The sequence below is a fragment of the Toxorhynchites rutilus genome, chromosome 3 (genome assembly GCF_029784135.1).
Source record: "Toxorhynchites rutilus septentrionalis strain SRP chromosome 3, ASM2978413v1, whole genome shotgun sequence".
Taxonomy (NCBI): Eukaryota; Metazoa; Arthropoda; class Insecta; order Diptera; family Culicidae; genus Toxorhynchites; species Toxorhynchites rutilus.
This window is the reverse complement of record NC_073746.1, coordinates 91,531,051-91,558,199: the sequence shown is the minus strand read 5'-3', so window position 1 is coordinate 91,558,199 and position 27,149 is coordinate 91,531,051. Positions and strand designations below refer to the sequence as shown.

Here is a 27,149-nt window from a genome sequence, read left to right as displayed (position 1 = left end):
AAATATTGTTTCGTCTCTTTCATATACATTCCATATTGAATGCAAATAATAATCACCATATTTGGTTTACCAATACACAGTTGTCGATTTGATCTCGTTGTGTGAGGACGTGCTTTCAAATCTCTGAATCACATTGTTTTCAACCTTAAGCGTATCATCGGCTTAGCCACTTGGTGGCTGTTTTTTCCTTTTTCTTCTCTAAGGGAAGTGTTACAATGGATGACGGACTTGTAAAGAATACTCTGGCTTTCCGGTTCCCTATGGGAGCAATAGCACCAACCTTGGTGGAAGTGGCGAGATTTGTGAAAGATCTCGATGCAGATTTGGACACAATTGAAACAACCTACAAGATATCGGAAGATAGATGTGTTTGTGTGAAGTTTAAATCACATGATGCGATGCAAGATGCTCTGACCCAAAACTCGGAAATCCAGATCTTTCAATATTCCAAAGGCGAAAGAGTTGAGATCAAAATGACCGTCGCAGGAAACATCACTAAATATGTGCGCATTTTTGATTTGCCGCCGGAGATTCCAGACTCTGAAATTTCTGCTGCGCTGAGTAAGTACGGAATTGTGAAACGAATGGTTAGAGAAAAATTTCCAGCAGATCTGGGTCTGAATATGTTTACCGGTGTACGGGGAGTATACTTAGAAATCAAAAGAGAGGTTCCAGCTATACTCCATATCCGTAATAGGAAGGGGAGAGTCTATTACGAAGGACTGAAGCAGAAATGTTTCCGATGTAAGGAGGAAGGTCATATGAAGGTCAATTGTCCGCAGAAAGGTAACAAAACTGTTGCATCGCGTTTGGATAACAGTACGATAGATCAACTAGGAAGCAGAAGTTCCGACATGCTGACACAAGAGAACTTCGAGAGACGAGAAGTAGAACATCCATCGGCACCGCTTGAATTACCAAGCTATTCGGCAGTGGTAAGTGGTTCCAAGCCGCAGAACATTCAAGGGAAAATGGTCAAGCTTGTGTCCGATCGTAACAAAACTGCCTCGTCACTATCAACGGCTGAGGGTGGTGAACAAATGGATACCGTCGAATTGGGAGCTGGAAAGTCTGCCGTGAAACGGCAGCACTCCGCCGGAGATTCGGGTGATACCGACGAAGATTTTCTGCCTGGGTTTACCAAAGGGGAGGCAAACCGAAAATCATCCCGTATGTTGAAAAAAGTGATGACTCCGCTTGAAGTAATCTCGAGCGGTTCCAAGAAGTCAGATAAAAACAAAAGAAGCTGTAGTAAATAGACAGTTGGCGCAAGTTGAGGTTATGTTCTTACACACATGGTTCGAATCACGTGTTTGGTGTGAAAGTGTTGGTTATTTCTTATGAAAAGGGTATTGAGTGTATTGAGTTCCCAGTAAAGTGAGATACAAGTAGTTGTAATGAATTTTGTTCGGATAATTGCGACGATTAACATAAACGCTATTGCTATCCAAGCGAAGAAAATGATGTTGAAAGAATTCCTGGTGAAGAATGACATTGACGTTGCATTTCTACAAGAGGTTCATTTCGATGATTTTTCATTCATACAAACTCATGAAGCCTTTGTGAATATTGGAATGACTAACAAGGGTACTGCAATTCTGGTACGGAGGACTTTGGAATATAACCATTTATTGATGGACCCGGGGGGACGTATTATATCTGTTTCGGTAGATGGATTAAATTTAGTGAATGTGTACGGTCACTCTGGTTCACAATACAGAGCTGACAGGGACGCTATGTTTACGGATTCTATTGCTGCACATTTCAACAAGCCGGGAACTGTATGCAACATCCTCGCAGGTGATTTTAATTGTGTTTTATGTCCTGAGGACTGCAAGGGAAAAATGTATAATTTTTCAAGTGGTTTGAGGTCAGCCGTGCAATCTCTTGAGCTTCAGGACGTGGCGAATGCGCATAAAAAACCGCAACGAGAGTATACTTTCTTTCGAGGTGATTCGGCGTCTAGATTAGATCGTGTCTATGTATCAAAGAAGTTTAGCTCAAATATAACCAAATTTGTTACAATTCCTGTCGCTTTCTCAGACCACCATGCCGTAGTAGTGCAGTACAGAATATCAGCAGATCAACGTTCTATGGTGTTTGGTCGGGGGTACTGGAAGATAAACGATCATTTGTTAAATGATCCAATCGTTCAGGATCAGTTTAGGAATGAATATTTAAAATTGAAAGAGAGAAGGAAATTCAGTGATAGCTTCAGTGAATGGTGGTCATATGATGTGAAACGAAAGATTAAACAATTTTATAAACAAAAGGCGTTCGAGTTTAATGATGCGATTAGGCGCAGGAAGGACGTGTGGAATACGAAGTTGAAACAATTAAGCGACAGGCAAAGAAGCGGTGAACAGCTATCTGAAGAAATAAGTATTGTGAAGGCAAAAATTTTGGAAATTGAAGAAGACAGATTGACAAGCTATGCTAGACGTTTACAGCCATTATCCTTGATGGAGAATGAAAAACTTGGACTTTATCATGTGTCAAAAATAAATAAACGGAAGTTGAACCCAAATTCCTTAACATTGAAAGGAAGTAATGGAATGATTACAAATCAAAGTGAATTGAAAAAAACAGTATTTGACCATTACCAAAGCTTGTTTAGAGAAAATTCAATTGTGAATACTGATTGCGCTGCTTTGAACTATGTGAGGAAGTCCTTTGATCCTGTCACGAGAGGAAAAATGATAGAACGAATCAGTGAAGAAGAGCTATTGAAAACAATAAAAGATGCAACGAAAAAGAAATCTCCCGGTCCAGATGGAATTACCTACGAATTTTACATGCTTCATTTTGATTTAGTGAAACAAGAACTTCTACGGTTGTTCAACGGTTTTTTGGATAATTCGATGGTACCAATGGAAAACTTTTCGAGTGGAATCGTTACCCTTATACCGAAATTTGGGAAATCGAAAGACCTTGAAGACTTTAGGCCAATCAGTCTTTTAAACACAGACTATAAGATTTTTACCAAGCTCATAGCTAATCGTATTTCGGAAGGTATGCATGAAGTTATTGAAGAAGGCCAAACAGCAGTAGTAAAGGGGCAATCGTGTATAGATAACTTGGATGTGATACGTACTTTAGTGATCAAAGCGCAGCAATCTAAAATAATGAAATTTGCATTACTGAGTCTTGACCTAGAGAAAGCTTTTGATGTTGTTAATCACGATCGTTTGTGGGAAATTCTTAAGAAGTTTGGTTTGCCAGAGCAAGTTATCACAATTATACGAAAGTTTTATTCTAGTGCTTCTTCGAAAATTATAGTGAATGGCTACTTAACCAATGATATAAAGATAGATAGATCGGTGCGTCAAGGGTGTCCACTATCCATGACACTTTTTGTGATGTATATTGAGCCTTTAATAAGGCAAATTTATGCCGCGTTGAGAGGTATTTTAATTCAAACTCGGTTCATCAAATTAAGAGCATTCGCTGACGACTTGACAATTGTAATTAGAAACAATGATGAATTCGATACCGTTTTGAAGATTATTAGTGATTACTCCATTAGCGCTAGAATAAATCTGAATTTTAAAAAATCTGGATATCTTAGGTTCAACAATTGTAATATTGGGCCACAAATGGTGGCGGAATGCAAAGAATTAAAAATTTTAGGTTTGTTAGTCACAATTTCATGGAAGGAAATGGTTGAAATCAACTTCAGGAAACTGATAAATAGCATAAAGTTTTCCATTCACTTATTTTCGGCACGTAGGTTAAATTTATTGGAAAAAGTTATAGTTTCAAATAATTTCTTATTATCTAAACTATGGTACATATCCCAGGTAATTCCGCCAAATAATAAGCAAATAGCAGAAATTAAAATGATTACAGGACAATTTCTGTGGAGTCATCATACAATGTTCAGAGTTCATCGAGATCAGTTGTATTTGGACGCCACGCAAGGTGGATTGAATTTGATTGACCCTGAAACGCAATGTCAATCCTTATGTATAAGAAATTTAATTTACAAAAGCGGAAAAAAGATAGATCATCCTCTAATTAGGTTGAATAGCTGGAAAAATGTAACAAGTAATACTAAAAAAACATTAAACCTCGCCTCAACGATTAAGACAATGGACCATATAAGAACGAATAAGGCAATCTATAATTTTCTACTTACAAAGAAAGCAATTGAAGTAAAAATCGAGCAAAAATTTCCGAATCTTCCATGGGAAGTTATTTGGGAAAATGTATCCAAGAACTTTATATCTACTCAGGCGAGGTCATTATTGTATGAAGTATTCAATGATTCGTTTCCTAACAGAGTTAAAATGAAAAATCATAATTTTGCTAATGTTGAAAATAATCTATGTGATGTTTGTGGTGAGGAAGATACAAATTTTCATAGAATCAAAGAATGTAAATTTTCGAGGAATGTATGGAAATGGATGTCGAACATTGTCAAAACGGAACTGCAACAAGTCTTAGATTCACCGGAAGATATGCTATACAAAGGAATCAAAAAGAAAAACTTTAAAGCAAAAAGTGCATTATGGCTAGTAGCAGAAACAATTTTTTACAATATGAATAATTATAAAAATGCCAACCTATTTTGTTTCAAAAAGCATATTAGAGAGAGAAGATGGGATAACAAGAAGATATTTGAAAAACACTTTAACAAATTTCTTAATTTTTGTTAAGGATGGAAAATATGGATAGATGATTTTGAACTTAACATTAACATCATGATTGTATGGGTAATACAATTGAATGTATGCATCTCTAAGTTAAGTTTGTAAACTAATATATGTAAATAAAAAAAAAAAAAAAAAAAAAAAAAAAAAAAAAATACAAACGCTATATCTCTCCCGGGGAAGGCCTCCCGGGTCATGGAGGCCTTGCCAACCCGCTGTCTCCCGGGCAAAGGAGATACACCCAGAAAATGGAGCTACGTTCACGAAGAGTAATTAGAATGCGATCACCCGAGGAGGGTCCCCGAACTGGAGCTGGTCCTGGAACGGGCGTAAGAGCGAGCGGCCAGCGGCTGGAGGGCGATGTGCAAGAGCGGGCCACCAGCCGGGTTCAACCCGAAGAGCTACCGCCACACGGAAACAGCAGCCATCGACATCACCCAAGAAACGCTGCGCCTACGAGACGTGTTGCGACTGCCAGACGACAGTCGTCCACACTTGTGGGTACCACTAGGCGCCGGATCATGTGGACACACGAAATGAATGAATTCGTGATCCGCGCCTATTACATCTGCACTGCTTTGGAGACGGACATGAGCGGTCGCCCTCGAATACTAACAATGTTCGAGGAAGCGTATCCAGAGTTCGTCGGGAGGCTTGATCAGAACGCGATGAACGCGAGGCGTAGAGCGATAGTACGCAACAACATGCTCTCCCAAACGCAAATCGACGAGATCAAGCAGCAGGTGCAGAGAGAAATAAGCTCCAGGAACAACAGAGCAAGCGATGTGTCGAGACGAAGTTCAGTACGGCTGAGCAATTCATTCGCGAGTGGGGCACGCGAATCAGCACCAGTGGAGGCCACAGTACTACAACCCCCTGAGCCGGAAGACCCACAGCCAGATCAACAACTACTACGCGATCTGGTCTTCCACTACGACGAGGCGATCTCACAGTTCCGCGACACAGACCCATTGTCGCGCCCCAGGATCCCGAAGTTGCAGCATTCCCGCAGGCTGACAAGTGCAGTAAAGCTCATGAACGAGCACGTTCTTCCGCTGCACTTGGTTGATGCTGAGAACATGGAGGAGCTGCAACTGAAAGTTTACTGTGCTGCTGTGGCGACCGCCAAAAGTTTAGGATACCGTATTAGGCCAAGAGGCGGACTGCTCCAACATCTCCGTGAAAGGCGTGAGCCTCCATGGCGAAGGAGATTGGAGCAACGGATCCTAAACAAGCGCGCCGCAATTGGAAGACTGATGGCGTACAAAAGAGGCAACAGATCGGCGAAATTATGTCGCCAAGTTGCTGTGATCGTGCGGCCTACTGAACCTCGCCAGCTGGGAGCTCACCAGCTGACGGAAAAACTCGACACACTGGTACAGCAATTGAGCGTCCTAACTAAACGGCTGAAACGTTACTCTGACTCTGCAAAGCGCCAGGAACAAAATCGGATGTTCAGAGATAACGAAAAAGCGTTCTACGACCACATTAGCGACGAGAAGCCCGACTACCGCGAAGGTTTGCCAGATATTAGCGATGTGACGAACTTCTGGGCTGGTATTTGGGAGACCCCAGTACAACATCGTGACGGGCAAATGTGGTTAAGACGGGAGGAGGAGAGTTGTGGTGAAATTGGAGAGATGCCAGCTATCATCGTCGAAGAGAACGATGTCCGCGAAGCCTCGCGGTACCTGAGGAACTGGGCAGCACCGGGCCCCGATGGTGTTCAGCACTTCTGGCACAAGAAGCTGACCGTCGCACATCAAAAGATAGCTGAGTGCTTCAACAAGGTGCTACGTGACCCACACAACCTCCCTGAATTCGCCACCCGTGGCGTCACATTCCTCCTCCCGAAAGACAGCAACACATTGAACCCATCAAAGTACAGGCCGATAACGTGCCTATCGAGTCTGTACAAGATATTAAGCAGCATCATAACCGCCAAAGTTTCTGCCCACTGCGAACAACACCATATCATCGCAGAAGAGCAGAAAGGATGCAGGAAAAATACGCATGGCTGCAAAGACCAGGCCATCATCGACGCAGCCATAGTCGGCCAGGCGGTATATAACCAGCGGAACCTAAGTATGGCCTACATCGATTACAGGAAGGCTTATGACTCCATACCTCACTCGTTTCTCGTCCGGGTATTGGAGCTATACAAGATTGATCCCGTCGTCGTTAGGTTCCTGCAGCATGCGATGAGGCAGTGGAGCACGTCTCTGCACCTCAGTGATGGGGAAAATGTGTTGCAGTCTAGAACGCTGCAGATAAAGAGGGGGATATTCCAAGGCGACTCTTTCAGCCCGCTTTGGTTTTGTCTGGCACTGAACCCCCTCAGTAGGACGCTCAATAGAAACGGTCATGGCTATAAAATAAGGTATGGCGACGGCGCCCACGAAGAAGTGACCCATACCTTCTACATGGATGATCTCAAGGTCTACGCTGATTCACGTCAGCGTCTAGGTGTAGCTATCCGGGTTGTCGAAGACATAAGCAGGGACATCTGCATGGAGTTCGGCCTCGACAAGTGCCGCTGTGTCCATCTGCTGAAAGGGCAGCTTACCGAATCCGGAGGTTACGAGGTCTATGACGGCGAGTTCATAAGAGACATGGTTCGTGGCGAATCCTATAAATATCTTGGATTCCGACAGCTCACCGGGATTCGCCACTCCGACATCAAGACGGAGCTGCGAGACAAGTTCTTGAGTCGAGTGAACTGTGTCCTGAGGACTTTCCTCAATGCGGGGAACAAGGTACGCGCGATCAACACATTCGCGGTTCCCCTACTGACCTTCAGTTTTGGTGTAGTCAAATGGAGCAAAACTAACCTAGAGGACCTTGAGAGGAGGATGAGGAAAGCATTCAAAGAGGCCGGAATGCACCATCCTCAATCGGCACTGGAGAGAGTTTCACTGCCACGCAAAGAAGGGGGACTTGGAATAGTCGACATATCTGCACTGTGTGTTGCCCAGGTACGACAACTGCGCGAGTACTTCGCAGAACGCGCCAACCAAAACGCGCTATACCGGGCTGTCTGCGCCGCCGACAGAGGATACAGCGCTCTGCACTTGGCGCAAGCGGAGTACCAACTCAACTGCAATCTGCAGACAGTGGAGGAGAAGATTGCAGCTTGGAAGCAGAAGGCAGTGCATGGTGCCCACCCCCATCAACTGGACCGGCCACACGTCGACAAGGCCGCATCTAATCTGTGGCTAACGCGTGGTGAACTCTCTTCAGTAGTAGAAGCCGACATGATAGCCATCCAGGACAGGATAATGCCGACGAGAAACTGCAGGCGGTACGTCTGGCATCAAGACGTTGATGACATTTGCCGGATGTGCCATCAACCAGGTGAAAACATAGAGCACATTATGGGAGGCTGTCCCGTTTTGGCCAACGCAGCCTACACCGAGCGCCACAACAACGTGGCCCGTATTGTTCATCGACAACTGGCGCTCCAATGTGCTCTACTGGAAGACAACGTACCAAACTACCGGTACCTGCCTGCACCTGTCCTGGAAAATGACCGTTTCAAGCTGTACTGGGATCGCACTGTTCTGACCGACCTCTCGATCCACCACAACCGCCCAGATATAATGGTTTACGACAAGAGCGACCGCAAAGTCACCATCATCGATGTCGCTATTCCACTGAACCAGAATCTGGAGGAGACCCACGGTCGCAAAATCTGCAAGTACCGACCATTGGCCGTGGAGCTCAAGGAACTGTGGGGGCTAAGGGAGGTCCCAAGAATTGTTCCAGTCGTTCTCTCTGGAACTGGAATTATCCCGAAGACACTTCTGGAAGCGCTAAAGGTGTTGAACATCGAGAAGGAATTGGCCGGCATCCAAAAGTCGGTCATCCTTAGCACCTGCGCGATTGTCCGACAATTCCTCGGTCAGGACTAAAACAGCACGAGCATGCAGATACGTGCATTCCGCAGAGCCTAGTCCCCCTTTGGCATTCAGAAGCCCGGGGGCAGGTGAAAATTCTGGCTAGGTTCGCCTAGTTAAGAAGTGAGATAAGTCTGCCAAATATACTCTGCCTAGTGCTCCACCTCATGTGTATCTCATTGGTCGCGGTCATAATCTTATGTTGCCTTCCTAAGAGCACATATATGGGAAATAAACAAAAAAAAAACAAAAAGATTTCCTGTGCGAAATATTTTTAAACTGTATAATTCGGCGTTTTTCGTGAAGTAAATCTTCCACCGAGGTCATCTGATTTGATGCTGTTGTATTTTTTCACTCGGAGCTGCGCAAAAAATCACATTTCTCAAACAATTGAGAATCTGAAAATCAAAACTATGGAATTCATGTGAAACCGAAATATGAAAATCGCTCATGCAGTTAGAATAAAGCAGCGCATTTTTCGATCTCAGTCCTCGTAAATGATATGTTGATAAACAAATGACGCCATATTGATTTTGATTTTGGGTATCCTATATTCAATTGATGTCTAACCCCTGTTGAAAATTTCCTCACCATGTTATGCAAGTGATCACGTGATGTAAATTTTAATTTAATTATGTTAGGTTGGGGAGAAAGTTATCCATTATTTTCTCGGTAGCTGGCTCTAGAGATCAATATTTCGCGTGGTATCGATCATACAATTTCAAGTTTAGGCTGGTTGTAAAGGTGACATTTCACTCTAAAATAATATTCTTTTACTGTTATTTGTTTGTTCCATTCAAGGTGTTGACAATGGAGGTCAACAAAGAGAAAATTTGGTACATTTTACACTTTTTATTTTATAAAGGTGAAAATTCAAGCCAGGTCGCTGAAATTGTGAGCAATTTCATTTATAAAAAAAAAATGTTTTGAAATTTTTTTGAAATTTTTTTTAATGTTGTTTCTTTAGTGCAGTACACTAAATTCATATCTCTACTGTCATCAAATGGACCTTTTGAAGCTAGTGACTATCCACTCCAGGAGCCGTGATAAACGCCGGAAGCGGAGCCAGAGCAGCAATTGGACACAGAGCGCAGAGAGCAGCAGCAACTACGACAAAAACAAACGAAAGGGTACAATAATCTGTTTAAGGTGAAGGTGGAAGCTAGCCACAAATGGCTGCCACAATGGCGCTCATTTCTTTCATCTACCTCCCTCACCCCACGCCCGAAAATCACTAATTATGCGAAACAGTGTGAAGAAAATGATCCTTTTCGCACAATTCCCATCATGTAATATCAACCGAACTCTAATCGATTACTCACAACATATTACATTTCCATCTGCTGTCGCCCTGTATAGTGAAAAACGTCGGAAAACTCGAGCTAGTGCTCTGAAAGTTAAATTTTCATTTTTCAGTTTTCGGCAATGGTTTTGTTAGTATTGGTGAAATCATCGTTATTTTTTCGACACTGATGCCAGACAACATCATCGAAACAGCTGTAAAAACCATCCAATAAAATGTTATTCCTGAGTCATAGCGTCTCATGTCATGAAAATCAATAGAATGAAATTGTGTTGATATCAATACAATTATTATTTTTACGTTTAATAGGTCTATAATGTAAGTTTTAGCAACTTTAACATTGGGTAAGAAAATTGTATTGCAGAGTTCGGAACACTGCCTATGCTTTCAAAAACAGTAAACGGAAAAGTATTACATTCGATCAAAATGCCTCGGCCAACGAAGAGAAAGGTTATGGCTCTCCAACGTGAATATGCGAAAACAATACGATCAACGAAGGAAAAAATTAAGGAATTATCAACATCGAGTTACTATGGGGAAGAACTTGTTAATACCAAAAGAGCCCCAATTCGCATGTGTTATAAATTTGCTCATGTTACGCTCGCGTATAATCAGAATTTTGTTTCATATGCAAATGCACCTTCTATATATATTTATATTTGCAATTGTTCATCGGAACACATCGTTCATACATTTTACTGCAGTATCGAATTGTTATTTTTTCTCAAATGTATTCTAAGACTCGTGTCAGTGAAGCGCCACACAGTCGATAAGTGAATTGATCTATTTACGTGTGCTTTGCTCTCCTCTCACAAACACTATTACCCCATTTTTACACGTTAGTTTACCTATACTAATACAATGGCTAGCTTCCCCCTTCACCTTAACTCTGCTTGTTGAGCAAACTAAATCCCAATCAAATGGCTGCAAATTCCACAGAATGTCTCGATACACAACGAAAAAGCACTGACTGTAACAAAACAAATATCTGACCTCTTAGCGAAATAAATAAAATTCTGGGATGCCAGATGTTTTTTCCTTAAATTTTTGCGATAAAAATAACAAATATCTTTAAATATGTGCTAATGTCTGCAGTCCAGTTTCGTTTATCATTTGGAACCAATAATATTTTGTCACTATTTTAAACAGCTTGCAACTGGAATAAAACATTGTGACAAAAGTTAAATGTTTGTAAATTCGTAGACATTTGTGCGAATGTGACATCTTTGATCTGATTTGGCAACTAGCAGAATGAACACCTTGTCACTTGCTGTTCATCCTCTCACATACATATAATGAACCTCTCACGGCATCCGATACGACTGTAGGAATAGAGTGAGGAGAGTTGCGTGATGGTGATGTGGCAATTGTCATCTCACCTCACACGCCGCGTAGAATCAGGCCGATTATGAAGCTACTTTTAGAATGGCAACAAATTTGACATTTTTCATTTTCCGAGCCACAAAATTTAAAAGATTTATGTGGAGTTCGCTTCATCTAACCATTCTGCCAATATGATTGAATTTTTCGAATGATAATTTTGAATTGAATAATTGGCCTGAAATTGATTCAAATGTACAAGATGTTAAAGTTAAAGTAAATATTCAAGATAAGTACAAATCGTTCGCTAATTTATCAAAGGTATACAATTTAATTCAAAATAATCATTAAAAAAAATCAATCGTATCCGACCATTCTGGTTAGACGAACCGAGATCCTCATGAATCTTGTTAACCGAGCTCCTCAATTTACCAATTAACCGAGCTCAGAAAATGAAGTAAAAATACACAAAAATAGTTCAGAGCATGCAAAATGCACTACTCATTATCATACCACAGATGATCTCCAGCCCAAACTGACCTGTCATTCATTCTGTCAACGGAATGTCATAACAAAAACGTTTCAACGGATGCGTAGCGCACCCCCGACGTCAAATCGAAATTTCCGCACCTCCACCTCTAAACAATCGCGGTTACACACACGGCTGATTATGCGACCGCTGGTTGGGGGCTCGCTGTGAAAATATTATAATTCCATTAATTAACGCCTTTTAGGGCGAATAAATTAGCATAGTGAAGCAGGACGCAAGGCGTCAAAACAACCCGGCTTACGGCTGACGACGACTGAGACTCACTGAGGCCCGTTCTTCGTTAATGTTCTAGAAAATATGTGTACCGGCACATAAAACTTGAGTGAGTTTCGTCATTTTTGGTGGCTTTTCGCCACGAAAGCAGAGGGGGTTTTCCGGCCTCTCATAACAAATATAAAACGTGCCTTTCACTATTTTGTACGCTTTCACGCGTTTGATCCTACATCTTGATGTGTGTAGCAAAATAGAGTTCGTGTTTATTTCGCCTTTGCTTTCGGATGAATGCTAATAAGGTCCTGTTTTATATTCCACGATTTAAGCAGAAAAACAAACTACGGCTTTGTGCCCAATGGGGCTTCCACAACAACGCTATCGAGGAGACAGCGACCGTGAAACAGTACAAGAAAGTTACTCTGCTTGTGGCTTGAGCAAGTTGTTTTTCTCGCTTGTTTCGCGTTTCCGCGAGGTAGATTTTCGTACCCAACAATACGCAAACCATAATTTGATTGCCGGCGTCATGCGGAGGCGTATTAGCGGTTCCGCTACGGTATACAACGCCTTACGGCTTTTAGAGCCTCGTTTACACAAGTGCTGATTTTCCGCAACACTCTGGAGAAGAAAAAAAAATTATGGCAGCACAACCGATTTGGCTTGCAAATTCACAAGTTAGAATGATTCGCACGCTCGTTTATGCGATACGCGGCTCGATAGAGCATGGATAATGAGCAGTTTCTCCTTTTTTCCCCACCCGAGCTTCCCGAGGAGGATATCTCTAGCAAGTGGTTTGTTGGAGGAAATTCGTCATTGTTTTCGTATGCTTGGTGAATCGTACTCGTAAAATTTCACGACACCCAAATTAAACCATTCGTGTAAAGTAGCAGGTAGGATTAGGCCGCCACCAAAATGTGGCTGAACGGAACGACAAATAAATATCTTAGCATGCATTATAACTGTGCGAGGGAATAAAAACAAATACACTGTAAATATACGTCGTAAAACACTTTTTTGAGGCAAAGCTTGATTGAACGACGCAAAAATCAACATATAAGAATTTCAATTCCGTTTTTATGATTTATTTTGCCTAATTAATCACGCCTGGACTGGTGGGTTGGCTGGCAGGCGCTGAAGCGGTGCGTATTAAGATTAGGACATGGTTATGTAAATCGGTGCTCTTTAACGGGGTGCGTGCCCAACCCATAGGTGCTATAGGTGAAAAGTCCTTCATGCACCGCGGATACCATACCACCGGCAAGGACATGGTTGTTGAACCTCTACTCTTCATAAATATTTATCACATTGTCCCCAGACTAGGAGAGTCACTCCTGGCTGCGGGTGAGGGTTCGCTGGGACGAGTGCGTTTTTATGGTCACCGAAACTAAAAGGCGTTCAATTCGGTCTAGGAAAGTGGGGCCAATCCGGGCAGATCGAGCCGATTTAGATTCATCGGTGGAGATATGTATATTAAACGATTCGGCATGATTCGGCAAAGGCCGAGCAGGTCAATGAGAAATATTCAGTAAAGAAATGTGATGGAGCATCGATTACAGTATTCAGTCTGGATATCAAAGTCTGTCAAATTCATGGTTGTATTAATTTCGATATAACCTACGTTTTACTTTTTACTCAGAATACTACAGTTTGGGCTTGGATAGACTGTACACTTCGTAGTTGTTCTCCCTGATTGATCTGAACAAGCGAAATTGCACAAAGAACACAGTGAATGACACTTAGGAGTAGCAAATCATTCTCATTGTGCACGTTTCGATGGATCGAGCTTTAAATAGTCAATAACCACGCCGGCCACGTCCTTAACCCTTTAAGACCCAATTTTTTTATTTGTCTAAAAAAACCATTCCATTATTATCTCGAATTTCCGACATTCAACATAAAATATTCCTAGCAGAACTATTATAGAGACGTTCTAGTGGGGGTGAACATATAAAATAATGTCTGAATAATTTGAAAAGAAAATCCGTGAAGCCCGTCTAAAGGCGGGGTTGGGTTGTAGATGGTTAAAGTCATCAGAGGAAGGGAAGGAATGTTAGTATGATGTTCACGAACTCTCGAACGATTTTTTTTTCAATCATCACTCGTTTTGCATTCTAAAATGTTTTCAATTGTCTCGACCGAGGTTATTTTTAGCAACTTGAGGTCGCCGAGAATCCCCTTTAATATTCCTCGAATAGACGATATATGTTTCAACCTGAGAAGGTCACAGAGGAAATTTTTTATAGGGGTTCATCCATTTCATTCTTTGCATAATAACTATGGATGACAGTTATTAGAATCATCATTCTTAGGAGCCTTGGACCCTCGCCTCTGGTTCTCAATAGTTTCTGATCCTTTTTCGTACATGCTACTATCGAGATCCGTCATTCGCAGGCGAAGCTCCTACTTTTTACTATGAATACTACCTAAACTAAACTATGTTGATCTTCAAACATACGATCCATACGATTCAAAGAAAAAAAATAAACAAACCCCATTATATTTCCATTCGAATAAATTGAACCAATTTATCATCAGGGTTACCATATCTACAGAATAATCTGTATTTCTACAGATGGTTGAGATTTTTAAAACCCAAAAAACCGGATATCAGATTTTTTAGATTTCATACAAAACTCACAGAATTTTCATAATAACGTTTCAATATTATTCTTGACTTGATGTCAATATTTTTTCCCAGTTTCCCTATTCCATGAAATGAATTCTCTCTAACACAGATTGGGCAATCGGTATAGTCAAATGTGGCAGCCGACCAGGTTGGATATTCCGACAATCCGAACATTGAAGACTATTCCCTCGGGGACGAAGAGTATGAAGCAGAGTTGACATTTTTGGGCGGTTTAACGAAGCATCCCATTCGCGGCTGTTGATAAGCTGGCTAATGTCCTTGAAAAGCTCAACATTAATTTAAAAGATTTACCAATGATACGGGACTGGGTCGCATGAAAGCTTTTTCTCCTGTATGTGATGCACACCCTTATTCTTGTTTTCGTCCGTATCTGACTTTCGTTCGAACGCCACGATTCGAATATTCTCGAAAAATACATTTTAGTTTTCGTTCGAACCCATTCGAATTATGGATGGGTTATACCTATGATATAACCGCAAGGTTGACGTAGGACTGCCGTTGGCTTAGTAATCATTTGTGTTTCTGTGTTTTTGAAAACACATACCGGTGTGCAAAAATGCAAGCGAGTTCAAAAGTAACGACTGCTTGCATTTATTTTGCAATGCCGATTTCCCCAGGCTCCGTGGTTTTGAATTCTGTGTTAGGGAAATATCCATTCATTCCAACGATCGTACCACAATCGTTGCTGAGTGGATTTCCGAGCCGCACTCGCTTTTATACCGATTGGTAGCCTGTTGTGAAAGTAATTTTAGGGCTATTGAAACAAGTTTTGGACCAAAAAGTAACAAGCATATAACGTGTAGACATTTTATCTTTCGAATGGAGTGTTTATCATACTATTTCGTTCAGTTGTTAGGGAGGGATCACGGCTCACGGGAAAATCTGGTTGCTCCGGCAAACGCGTTCGTTTTCGAAACTTTGAACTTACACCCCAATATAGAACTGAAAGACGTAGTCCTACTTAAAAATAACATTTTGAAATTATCTGAAACAGAGTAAGTTAAATAAAACATTTTTTAAAAAATGTTTAAAATTAACACTTTATCTTTACTTTCAGACTTTCGTTTGTGCAAGGCGGCATTTCAATATATGGATTCGCGAAAACTTGCGAATTAACGAATTTGTTTCTCTGTATATTTAAGTTCAACAATTATCGGCTACGTGAAGGTCAATTCACGAACAGAGCAGAAGAGACGAGAAAGCCAGTCGGAGAATCAATCCATCAAATACTAACCGAATGTGATTTTTCTGAATTTACAAAATAAATTGAACATCGAAATAACACTGGATGAATCTCACTATACTTGTTTGACCAGTAGAACAACTCGATTGAGGTTCGGTTTGTCCCAAAAAAACGTTAAAAATAGATCAATAAACGAACGGGATTCGCGAGGAAAAAGTGACGTTTGGCAAACAGACGAAAAAACACATTCGAAAGAAAACTGGAATTGTACGGTTTGTTCGGAAGAACTATTTTCGAAAGTTCAATGGAGTTTTTTCGATCGAAAACAGGAATACGAATGGACAAAACTTTCGAACGTATTTGGTTCGAACGAAAACAAGAATGAGGGTAGTAATCTCAGTGGATCAGCACGAGGAGCTTATCGATAATATGGAAAATTAGGTCTTTCCAATTAAAATTGATGAGTCTACCATAAAAATGTTAGACATTGTCGTTTGCATTTTGTTGAAAAGAAGGTTCTGGTGAAAACACGATCTATATTGCCCAAATATGTATGGTTGACACTCTCAGTGTTGGGAAATTATTTCATACAAAACGCATTTTTCTTGTTTGTAGCTGAATAATCATGACTGTGAACAATTTGCATACAATAATCTGTCAATTTATTAAATACCAACGGTCAAAAATTGGCCGGATAGGTTTTATGAGTTTTATGAGAACGTTTTATTCGCAATCTTGACGTAAAACTTGACTACTATGTTGGTGTTCTTACCCCACTCACCTGATAAGGATCAAAGGAACAAATTTGGAAGAAAATTTTTATAATGTCCGGAAGAGGTGCCCTGGATTTGCTGCAGCCGTTATACCGTTATTATTATAATGCGCCTAACTGTCAAGAACATGCAAAAGTGGAGGTGATATACATACATGACAAATGCTTGTGAATTAGTTTGGATGAATATACAACCCTCAGGTGCATCTAGTACGACAATTTCCATACGTATATACGATTTGCAATAAACAATTTAATTCAAATTTTACCAATTTGGAGGTACTTTCGGGCCTGCCCAAATTATGTTGCCTCCCCAAATCACCATCGTCGTCGACACTGTACATACGACAATATTTTCAACAAATGAAGAAGTATTTGTAGGAAGAGTGCCTTTCTTACATTTTCAGATGTATCCTATTCGTAAAACAAAACTTTGCTATAATATAATAAGATGAATTTGAGAAGGAATCAGAATACTTGGATAGAACCCTTATTCACCCAGTCTGAAATGAGTGCAGATATCAGGTCGAATGTTACCAGATATCTGAATAATCACAGTTAGAAACCGCACTAATTAGTAAGTTTGATACAACTCAAAAATGCGTTTAGTTCAAATGGAAAAAGTCCGCTTTCGTCGAAACAACCAATCCGGAATGTGTATTGTTTCAGCCATGTCTCCGAAATCTTCGGAATTAGATTTTAAAAGAATACAGGACCGTATATTAAACCAAATCAATCAACATATCAATATCTATTGCTGAATATATGTTTAAATCCAACCTTTTTCGAACGCATTGTCATCTGTTTGGATGGTTTTTCTCAATAATTCTCAATTGTTTTCGAACAAACATACCATGTTTCCATGTTTGGCGTATGTATAACATGGTGAAGATAGTGAATCATTAAAAAAAAGTGGATTTTGTTCATGTTGGAACTTACGTCAACCATGCATATTTGGGCAGTATAGATCTATCAACGCAGCTCAACTTAGCTTTTTTCAAGAATGGGAAATATTGTAAATCACGAATGAAAGTCTTTTCATCTTACACTGCATTATGAATTTGAAAGGAGTACCGGCAAGTTTCTTCTTTTTTTTCAAAAATTAATGCTTTTTCTGCAAAAATGGTTACAAATTCAATATTCAAAGTATTACCCATCGCTAGTCACAACTCTTTCCCATCTTCCTGGCAATTCACGGATCTCTTTGCGGAAATAATCGGCCGGTTTGTCGGCTAACCACGAATCGATCCAAGTTTTGACTTGATCAAAATTGGAGAAGTGCTGGTTAACCAGGCCATGTTGCATCGACCGAAAAAGGTAGTAATCTTACGGAGCAATGTCTGGAGAATACGGTGGGTGGGATAGGACCTCTCATTTCACCCAGCTGGTCCCACCAAATAGACAGCATAGCCTTCTAGCCGTGAATATTCCGCGCGGTCGTCGATGTTGATGTCAGACCGTGGTATCCATACGTTGCCCGACGTTTAGGATTGCCGTAATGAACCATGGCACGTGAAAAAACGACGTTCGACGTCTCGTGGCTTCAATTCATACGGCACCCAATGTCCTATCTTTTGGATCATCCCCATTGATTTTAAACGATCGGATACTGTTTGCTGAGCAACTCCAAGTGTATCTGCAAGTTCTTGTTGCGTTTGTGACGGATATTGATCGAGAAAAGCCTCCAATTCTTCATCTTCAAACTTTTTTGGTGGTCCGGAACGTTCTTCGTCTTCCAAGTCAAAATTACAACTTTTAACCGTGCAAACCACGTCTGACACGTTCGCTCAGTTGGAGCATGGTTACCATAAACTTCCACCAATATGCGATGACTTTCCTTTTTTCTTCATATTGGAATAATGAAGTAACACTTCACGCAAAAACACTCTCGTTGGTACTGAATTCGACATATTCAAAGTGGCAAAAAACTATGTTGTTTACGCTTCAACTTTTTGACATATACTGAAAAAAACGCGCAATGACAGTAGCTTTCCAACGAATGTCTGAAAGTTCGATTCACTGGAATAATAATCAAGTTACGCCATCTGTTGTGAAACCCAAGAAACTTACCGGTACACCTAATAGAATAATAAAAGTCCATCAGAATTTATTCATAGCAAATTAATATCACTTTTTCATTCGTTTTATTATTCAGTTTTTTTGACGTGGGACTACGTCAAACCGGAATATATGGGGGGTAAAATGAAAACATAAACACTGAACATGCAGGAAAAAATGCAAAATTTCGAATGCTTATAACTCGAAAATTTTCTACTGAATCGGAAAGATGTTTGCATCAATTGATAGGAAATATTTCTACGCATCTATCGCAATTAGTAAAATGTTATTTTCCATTAGGTAAATAATTGAATAACTGTAAAATGTTAAGCGTTATCTAAACGCCCTTACTGCCTCGTTTTGATTGGCCCGCTTTACGGTTTCCCCAACACAGACTTCAAAACCAAGCAGCCTTGGGGAAATGGGAATTGCAAATACATGAAAGTAGGGGGACTTTTGTTCTCTCCGAAATGTGTTCCCTAACACAGACTTTAAAACCAAGCAACATTGGCGAAACCGACATTGCAAATACATGAAAGTAGGGGGAGCTTTTGTTCCCACCGAAATGTGTTTCTCTAACACAGACTTCAAATCCAAGGAGCGTGGGGAAGTTGGCATTGCAAATACTTGTAAGTCTGGGGTATTTTGTTCCAATTGAAATGTGTTTCCTTAACACAGACTTCAAATCCAAGGAGCATGGGAAAATTTGCATTGCGAATTCATGCATTCGGGGGCATTTTTGTTCCGACTGAAATATGTTTCCGTAACACAGACTTCAAATCCATGGAGCAAGGGGAAAATGGCATTGCAAATACATGCAAGTCGAGAGCATTTTTGTTCCGACTAAAATATGTTTCCTCAACACAGGCTTCAAAACCAAGGTGTCTAGGAAAATTGGGATTGCAAATTCATGCAGGTCGGGAGTATTTTTGTTCCGACTGAAATCTGATTACCTATAAAGACTTCTAAACCAAGGTGTCTGGGGAAATCGGCATTGAAAATACATGCAAACTGCGAGTACTTTTGTACTCGTTTACCTTTGTACAGACTAGAATGCGTTTCCCTAACACGGTCTTCTAAACTTAGGTACCTGGTAAGATCGTGCAGACACTAGAGACATTGCATTTGTTCAAACTTTTTCTCACAACTCAAATATATTGAATTCAATTGAATTCGGAAATTGTTTTATTCAATCAAAAATTCAATCAATACAAACAAATGATTACTAAGCTAAGGTAGTCCCACGTCAACCTTGCGGTAATATCATAGATATAACCCACCCATTTTTTTTTGTTACAGTGTGTATGGCCCTACATGGATACCATCAACATCACCATATAATAACTATGCCAAACAATGTATAAACCAAGTATAAGAATTTTATAAAGATTTTGATACAGATTTTCTGAACTAAGGAACTAAGATAAGAAGTTTTTCTTAGATCAAAAACACAGATTTTATTATGTTTACCATGTGTGTCCCCTACACCGCCGTTACCAACAAGTTTCGCTGTTCTTTTTTTAGCTTACAGATATTCCCGGCCGTCGGCTTCCGCTTACAAGTACGCTCGGCGACGCAGCAGAAGACATGCCCCATACCGGTAAGTGTAAACGGCTATTAGATTATCATCATAATTTCAGCGGGTTAATTTGGGCAGCCCTGGCTACTTCTCGTGATATCAATATCAGTCACCGGGCAGCATGTCGGCATGGACCAAACCGTTCCTTCTTCGGTTCGCGTTCTTCCTGGGCCCAAGCAGCATTGGCCAGATGAAGTTCAAATTACCAACGCTTCCAGGTGAGCACTATTTCTCGCCCTGCCGGGGCTGCCGTTTTCCTGTTAATCTCCTGGATGCGATCATCTTTCCTAGATTGCAGGGGCGGGCGGGCTATAAAGAACGCTTTTCTATGCCTTTTTAATTCGATTTTAATATTGGTTTAGTTGAGAACGGGTTTTTTTTCGGTGCGAATCCGTTGAGAGAAAACGGGACACCATATCGTTCCAAGGAGTGCCGGTGCCGCCACTGCTGCAAAAATCGCAGGGGAGCGAATTGGCGGTAAATGCCAACGCGCAAGAACATTTTGAACTTGATACCGACCGTTCATGCTGATGATGATGATGATCGTCATTATCCTAATTGAAAAGTAGTTGCGTTAAAGTGCGGATAAAGTCGGCGGGAAGTCCGTACGCTTAGTGAGTTCCAATTGCGTGCCAATTTAGCACGTTGAGCTGTGGATCAATCGGAGTTAGGGCGGACAAAATCTTGATTTCACGGCTGTGGTTTCAACAAATGTTTTTACCACTTCTATGTAACACGAAGTTTTGACCACTACGGGTGCCGGTTTGGTCCACTGTTTATGATGCCATCTCTAAGCATCTTTGCGTCGGTGATTTCGTTGCTCGTGCAGTTAGCAAGTGATTGGAATCGCTCGAAAATATGGGCTATCTTTGGCATCAAGCCGAATTGCATGGTTGAAAGCTTCAAGCAGCCGCCCTGGTGTGGCCCCCCAAGGTGGCGGTAGGTGACTGTATCGAAATTGATTTCACGTCGGCTGCATAGCTTTGCGAGATGGCGCATCGTTCGAACGTCTCCATTCGATTATAAATTACGATTAAATTGGAAAATGATACAATTTATGGTTTGTGCCCAATGGAACTACTGTAATAAAATAATGCCTCGGTGCACGAAGCAGTGCTGGTTTAGCGTAATGGAAATCATGAAATCAAGTCAAGATGATTGTTGGCGATTTGTTATGTATTTCCAGGCCGAACTTCAGATTAAGTTCAAAAAGAACTATGTGCTCAGTTCTTAGTTATTTGATATATTAGTTGATATAACATATCAACACCAATACTTGTACAAAGTACAGTCTATAGAATTAAATTTAATATAAAATTTATGGAAAACCAGCATGCGAAAAACAGGTGTTTCAGAGGGCTGTTACTGATATAGAGGATTGATTCAGTTTATTAAATTAACTTTTTTTTTATCTCATTTATTTATTTATTAGGCTCATTAGCATTTTAGCTGTAACAGAGCCGAGTTTTAATCGTGTACATGTACATATGTTTATGTTTCTATAAATTGTAAATTACACAGTAGTTAGTAGTAGCCATTTAGGCGTTAAGTATTCTGTTCCATTACATTATGGTAAATCACACAGTAGTAGCCATTTAGGCATAAGGGTATTCTTTCTGTTCTTCCATTGTTCAGCAGACCGGACAGCGAAGACAGTTGATATTGATCATTGTTGAGTTATTTATAGAACAGCAGCCCGATGTGTCTTGCAGAGCAGAGCATTGTATGGATGAATCGATCTCATTTCGACCGTGGATCGATTTCCATCGCTGATGATGGTTGCGTGGACGTAGTTATTCTATAACAATACAAAGATGGTCAATTGAGGGCCCTGAGTTTGAACTCACGATCGATCGCTTGGTAAGCGAACGCGTAACCAAGTGGCTACGAAGACCCCCTATTAAATTAACTTGAGCTCAAATATGTTTATTCAATGTCAATACAATGTCAATCGTCGAATCTCAAATTCTGGAGAAATAGGTTCACAAACAAGGAAGTAAAAATTGTCCGAATTCTCTGTCACTTCAAGATAAATGTATATACTTTCAATACAAGCCGCATTCGTTTAAGTAAAGCATTGCAGCCGGCATGCACGTCGTCTAGTTGCATTTCGTTCCGAACGTCTTTTCGAATTGTTCATACACTCTGTCCAACTTCTATAAGACCAGGTGATGATCTTGCTGCTTTGTGTATTTGTAAACAAACAACGCTTCAATTTATATTCTAGTGTATTTGTATTGGTAACTATCATACACTGCATGATTTTCATATGTGTATATGCAAGCATTCAGCGTTAACAAATGTTTTTGTATTTCTCAAGTGTCAAGTTTCTATAAGACCAGTTACGTTTTCCGTTGTTTTTAGTTAGTTTGGTTAATAAATCTGGAAAATGCCGAAAGGAGAAGTGCTCACGGATAGAGAAAAAGGACAAATCGATGTATTTAACCAAGAAAATGTAAGAATTAGAGAAATTGCCCGTAGGATTGGACGATCCCACCAAGTAGTTCTCAATTACTTAAAGAATCCTCAAGGATACGGTAAAAAGAAGAGAGCTCCATGTAAATCCCTGACCGGTGTAATCGGGAAATAGTTAGAACAGTTTCGAATACTTCAAAATCGCTTATGCAAATAAAGCAATCTTCGAATCTAAATGTTTCACGGGAGAGAAAAAACCCCGATTTCCGGTGATTTTTCGGTTTTTTTTAAAAAAAACTCAAATTTTAACGTTTGTGACACCAGTAAATGCAGTCCGAATGAGCTAATATTTTGCATAGGGTATATTATCGTGTAAATCAACATTTCCGAATGTTGATTTGCACGATAATAACAGTTCCGAATGAAAAATCGAGATAACTATTTTTATTGCCACCCAAAACCATACTTTTCGTTTCATACTCCGAAAAAAAATTTTTTCAACAAATTTTTTTTTTTCGAGATGACACTAGATCTCGATGTTTCATGCAATTTAAAGACATTTGGCATCAAAAAAGTTTTATCGAAAACCTCGATTTCCTTTACTCCTCCCCCTTGGGTGATTTTCCGATTTTCAAAAAACTCAAACTTTAACCGCTTCGCGCCACTCTTCCTTAAGTCCGATTGAGCCGAAATTCGGCATAGGGTGTTTTTTCGAGGTGGTGAATTTTTTGCATAGGGTAACTTTTTGTAATTTTAGGGTCGATTTTTTCCCATACATTCATTGGCACCCTAGTCTTCATATTTAAGAAAAATCATGCTAGATCATGTGAACGTTGTCTACAATCAAATTTCGACATTCATTTAAAAACTTATCCGCAAGTAGAATGCGGATTTCTTCGGCTTGACAAACATATAATTATTTGCTGGTATTTCATCTATTTATACTTTCGAAGAGCATGTTTTTGCTTCGGTGGAGCACAGTTCGAAAAGTTTGGACTATATTCATACGAAAAGTTGTCCTGAGCCGATTCTTCTGTTTCTTTATAATGGCCTTATAATTTATCATTGTTCCTCGCTTGTCTCTTTTGTTATTTTCTTGAAAACGATAGTTGAATATGGGCCCCGCAAGAAACTCAGCCAAATTGTGTAAATCCTTCAGCGACCAAGCTGTAAAAAATGTTTTTCGACGAAATTAGTATGATTTTGATTATTGGCGTTCAGGTGTGTTCAAGAATTATTATTTCCCAAACTTTCATTTTCCCAGAAATAACAGTTCGGCTGAAAACTGCATAAGGCTGACGTCTAGATGGCGCCTCTTGCAAAAATCTACTTGACTTTCACAAAGCACCGTCTTTCAATGGATACGTGTCAAAATTTGACAGCAATCGGTCGATTGGTTTGTTAGTTACAGTATTGAGAGTGAAGCAACTTTTGTTATTGTGAAAAACTTGGAAAAATCACAAAAGGTAAGAAATTTAACACCGATGAGTGATTACCTATTTTGGGAAAACCGAAAGAGTGCTATAAGAATGGCATCGAAAAGTTGCAAGGTCACTATAATCGCTGTATCGCCCTCGAAGGCAATTATGTTGAATAATAAAATTGAATTTTGCAAACAAAAATTAGTTTTACTATGTTACCTTATAAACTTTTCAGCCGAACTGTGAACTGTTTGAAAAATCCAACATTGGTCAAAACCTGCATTTTTCCTTGTAGGAAGTTTAATCGTGTTCTGGTAATGTAGTAACAAACGTCAGATGCCAAAAACCCAAAAAATCTGTGTTTTTTAAAAAAACAATTCAAGTTTTGTTGTTTTTGAAATCTCGTAAATTTTCCATGTGCGTCTTTTGAAAAAACGTTAAAAATCGAATAGGTAGCCGATTTTAAATGTTAAAGCTGATTTGGATCAAGAAATTGATGATCTTCAACGAATTCGAGTAAGTGTATCGAGATTTTAATCACAAATTTCATAGATTTCATTCCAAAGTAAAAATTCGGTATGCGGGTAATTTGGCACCCCAATGTAAACATAGTGTTGATGATACACTATGTTAAGTATTGCATGCCCAAGCAGCAAAATTAAATTTCGCCCGATTTGGGGATAAAAACCCACCCGGTCTGGCAACATTGTTTTTTACGTAAGATAGTGTACTTCACTTCTATTTTGTATGAAAATGTCAAAAAATACATTTTTCAGTGATTTAAGGACGATTCTTTTAATTTGAAAAAATAAAAAAATGGGGTGCCAAAATTATACCCAGGCATCTCGGGTATACGAATTTGAGTTTTTTCACTTCTATGATCAAAGCTCCGAGCCAAATCAAGATTTTCGAAATCGGTTTGCGAGGAAATGTCCGCAATAGATCCCTTCATAAGCTGACGTAATATGAAATTCCGAGCATTGGCCAAGAGCTAAGTAAAAAAGAAAAACAAAATGGGGTACCGAATTTCTACCAGTTCCTCTATATAATGACTGCTATTCCATTTACACCGACGGTTCCGTTGGCAATGGCAACAGAAATTACCAATGAATCTATAAGTATCTCTTTCGCCTCACCTTCATCCCGAACCGTCTTTTAGTTTCAATCTCTGTAACACTATAAAAGCAAAATGTCGCTCACGATCGATTTCAACTGAAAAATAATTATTTTTTAAATCGTGTTATTTATACAGTGTACCTACCGGTAAATCGAACTGGATTCGAGTAAATAGACGCTAGTTGCTCAAATTTTTACGCTTGGACAACGAATTATTCAACAGATTTTTCTCACAAAGAGATAATTGGATCATTTTCATTGATTTCAGCACCGCTTCAAGGCCACCAGCATCCGAAACAGTTGTGCCACAATCACCGAATTCAAACAGATTTCTCGCTACCAGTACTGAGCATAAAGCGGAGGATGGTTTGTTTTTATTGCTCCCCGCCGAGCCCTAATGTTTTCTTCTCTCAGACCCAGCGTTTTTCCCGTGAATCTGTTTCTATCTTAATTAGGAGAATAAAAATGGTTTAACACCTTACGGTGGATAAAACGTTGTATCTTCTTTTGCCCGCTCGAAAGCAAGCCTTGGTCATGGGGTTCATATTAGGTTCTAGGCTGATGTTATGGCTTCTCAGTTAATTTTTAATGTACTATTTTAATTTAATTACCGCGCGTTTGGGCTGGATAGAAGTTTAAGACCAATTACGCTACGCTTACGTTTTGGGTTTCAAACTTTAAGACTTGCTGGAGAGTCTCGAGATTTAATCTTCACATTGTTTTTGTTTTGTAGGAATCCCCGCTCGATTGGCACTGACTGCGCCAGTGTTCGTGGCTTGATCTCTCATAGGTTTGGAGCACTATGGCATTTCACTAGCCGCGTATATGGCAGCAAAGGTACACTTTCAAGCAGGCCAACCGAGGCAAAAAGTTCTCGATGAATTAATTCCAAGCTTCAATCATGCTGCTGGACATAAACTGACAAAACCACACCAGCACCATATCATTTGATTGGCATTTTTTGTCCCTAATTGCGCGGGGCACCGTCGCTGTATGGTTGTGGCAGCACCAGCAGCAACAGCAGCAGCAGAAGATAAATCCGTGAAGACGAATTCCTCCGAGTTGTTGGAACATACCTTCATTCCACGCAACTCTGACGACCGATTCGGTTTTGCACTGGCTGAGACTATCGCAGCCCACATACACACATTCGTCATTTTCTCACTCGACCCCTGCAGCAGCACCCTTCCCGGGGCCAAACTTGGTCCCCCGTCTCCGCATCGATTCACGAAAAGGTGGTGTTGCATAAATCTATTTCTCAGTCAATTAATTGTCCAAGGTGGAAAAACTGGCAACCGAACGACTGTCGATAAACGCACTCCTCGCGCACTGGAAGAGGCACTGTATCCTCCGCTGCATCCGTGATTGTTCGGAACCTGAACGCGAGGAGGGTGTGAGAGCAAAAAGCGACGCATCGGTCCAAGATTTATATCGGGTGCAGGAATGAATAATGTTCCGTTTATAGTTTTTCGCTTCCACGCATTTTATCACTGCTAATGCGCTGCTTCTGCTGATGCTGGGCGAATGGCGCAACCAATGCTGTCCATCACAACATGCAACGGAACGAACGCGGAAAAACCATCCAATTTAAAGTGATTTCTCATCACCTTCACAGTCGAAACGGTGCGGATCGCTTCGTCACGAAGAGGCACAGAATCTCCGGACATTTCTTTTGTCCGCGCGCATAAAATTCTTGAAATTATTACAACTTGTATTATGAGACAGATAAAAAATTAACTAATCTGTAAATATAATTTTTATATTTTCGTTCGATCGATCTCGTTGCGGCTGGAGGTTGGTTCGCTCGGCAAGGACGATGGTGAGGCTACCCCCCGTTCGGCGGTATTGGCCTTTAGCTATCGTAGCAAAAAAGGTGACGAAGCTGGAGAGCATGGAGAAGATCGATAGTGTTGGATTTGTGTTTGGTCGACCGCGTTCGATCGGTCCGGGTGAACCGAGCTGATGCCGCCGCCGCGCTGTTCGGTAGAAATATCGAGTTTTTAGGATTTTCTGCTGATTAAGACGGG

General features: G+C 40.4%; 1 protein-coding gene across 1 annotated transcript in view; it reads left to right on the top strand.

The window, feature by feature from the left end:
* The window catches only part of LOC129779466 (paired box pox-neuro protein), a 140,824-nt gene that overhangs the window by 37,210 nt on the left and 76,465 nt on the right, over window positions 1–27,149 (top strand). The window contains exon 2 of the mRNA XM_055786947.1: window positions 20,116–20,191. Within this exon, the coding sequence (XP_055642922.1) occupies window positions 20,179–20,191 (13 nt within the window). The 5' untranslated portion in view covers window positions 20,116–20,178. The remainder of the gene's footprint in view (window positions 1–20,115; window positions 20,192–27,149) is intronic.